This window comes from Notothenia coriiceps, unplaced genomic scaffold (assembly GCF_000735185.1).
Source record: "Notothenia coriiceps isolate Sejong01 unplaced genomic scaffold, NC01 NC01_scaffold00009205, whole genome shotgun sequence".
NCBI lineage: Eukaryota > Metazoa > Chordata > Actinopteri > Perciformes > Nototheniidae > Notothenia > Notothenia coriiceps.
Genome location: NW_011341906.1, coordinates 1 through 1,549, shown reverse-complemented (window position 1 = coordinate 1,549; position 1,549 = coordinate 1). Strand labels below are relative to the sequence as shown.

At 39.5% G+C, this 1,549-nt stretch overlaps 1 protein-coding gene across 1 annotated transcript; it reads right to left on the bottom strand.

Annotated features, from left to right (window-relative positions):
- Positions 1-227: 227 nt before the first annotated feature.
- On the bottom strand, positions 228-1,453 carry LOC104945150 (bile salt-activated lipase-like; the record flags this gene model as incomplete). Its single annotated transcript, XM_010770777.1, has 2 exons — positions 228-755; positions 1,250-1,453. Coding segments are annotated over 2 exons (418 nt in total), but the record flags the coding sequence as incomplete, so codon positions are not given.
- Between the last annotated feature and the right edge of the window lie 96 nt (positions 1,454-1,549).

Below are 1,549 nucleotides of genomic sequence, written 5' to 3'. Positions count from 1 at the left end.
ACATCAACATGTGTCCCCTCTTCTTCATGTCTCTTCTACATCAAGCCACAGTCTGGGAGCAAATTAATTTTATATGCTACACAAATACGGCCAGGATCCGTTGAATTTTCAGAATATTGGGTTGCAGATTAAAATGTTCCAAAGGGGGTTCGTTTAGCATGAAACACTTGAAATAACTAAAGGTTAAGTTAAAAAAGAAAGGAGAAAGCAATTGAGGTCAAAGAAAACTTTCTGCTAAAAAGTGAGCAATGATTGAGAGTCAGAGCTAAACATGTCAGATGTGTGTATCTCACACTGCACTGTTACTTTAATTCATGTACCTTTGTTATTCAAGTTGTATTGTCTTTGCTTTTAAATTAGTGTTTTTAAATGCCATTTTATAATATGTTTCTTAATTCTCTTAATGTCTTTCATTTTTGTAAAACACTTTGAATTGCCTCTTGTTGAAAGGCGCTTTATAAATAAACTTGCCTTGGCTTCAATATCTAATTAAGGTTTGTTTGATTTCTGTGATGATCCTATGTCTTGTATCGGAAGATTTTTACCCTGTTCTGGCGAAGTTTGTCCAGTAGGCGATCATGTAGCCAGAGAGGTCCCGTTGGCTGGCTGAATACAGCGATGGTGCCGTAAAAGGCTTTCCGAACACGTAAGGCACATCGTCCATATGGTTGGCTCCCATCCAGCTAGCCAAGGGTTTGATAATGCCTGTCCTCTGGTTGGGCTCATTGAAAAGGTAGGAGTAGGTACGGCCAGTTCTTTGGTGAGAAAAGGGATATGACAATTTAGTTCACAACGAAGAAGAATGTGATTTTTCAAAATGTGTGCATCGAAAAATGGCATTAGATGAGGTGCTATGGACAGTTTTGCACTAATGCACATTTCTCAAAGTTAACATGTGTCCCCTCTTCTTCATGTCTCTTCTACATCAACATGTGTCCCCTCTTCTTCATGTCTCTTCTACATCAACATGTGTCCCCTCTGTGTAACGAGATTCTGAAAGTTTCAGGAACAAAGATTCTCTCTCTTTTTGATCCATTTATTTAAAAACCTGTCTGAAAATGAACTGATCAGATTTTGGCCACTTTATGATGTCATAACGATGTTTTGGCTTGTGTAACCATTAGCCAATCAGCAACCAAGGTAAGAAAAAACAGTATAATAGGGGACCTTTAAATTCTAAAGCATGGTGTGGAACAAAATGGCTTGTAGATAAACTGGAGGCATCTGTATAGCAAGATGTTATAATCACTTTGCGTTGTCAGCATGACGGTGTAGTGCAGCCTGAGTAGAAGCCAGGAAGAGGAAGTCTGTTTCAATGTCCACGAGGGTTTTCTTGATGCTCTCTTGGCTGGGCGTTGGTTCCCAGGTTGAGTTATATAGTGAAAGTGCAGCCTGCAAACCAGCGTCGCTCTTATCCTTAGTGAACGCAGCCAGAAGCGTCTCCACCTCCTCGCTGCAATAAAGAAAGGTTTGAAAATAAGTTAAAATAAAACACAACTAACCAAAGTTGCTCAGGGTAGATCCATTGCAGAATTGGGTAATATTAAGG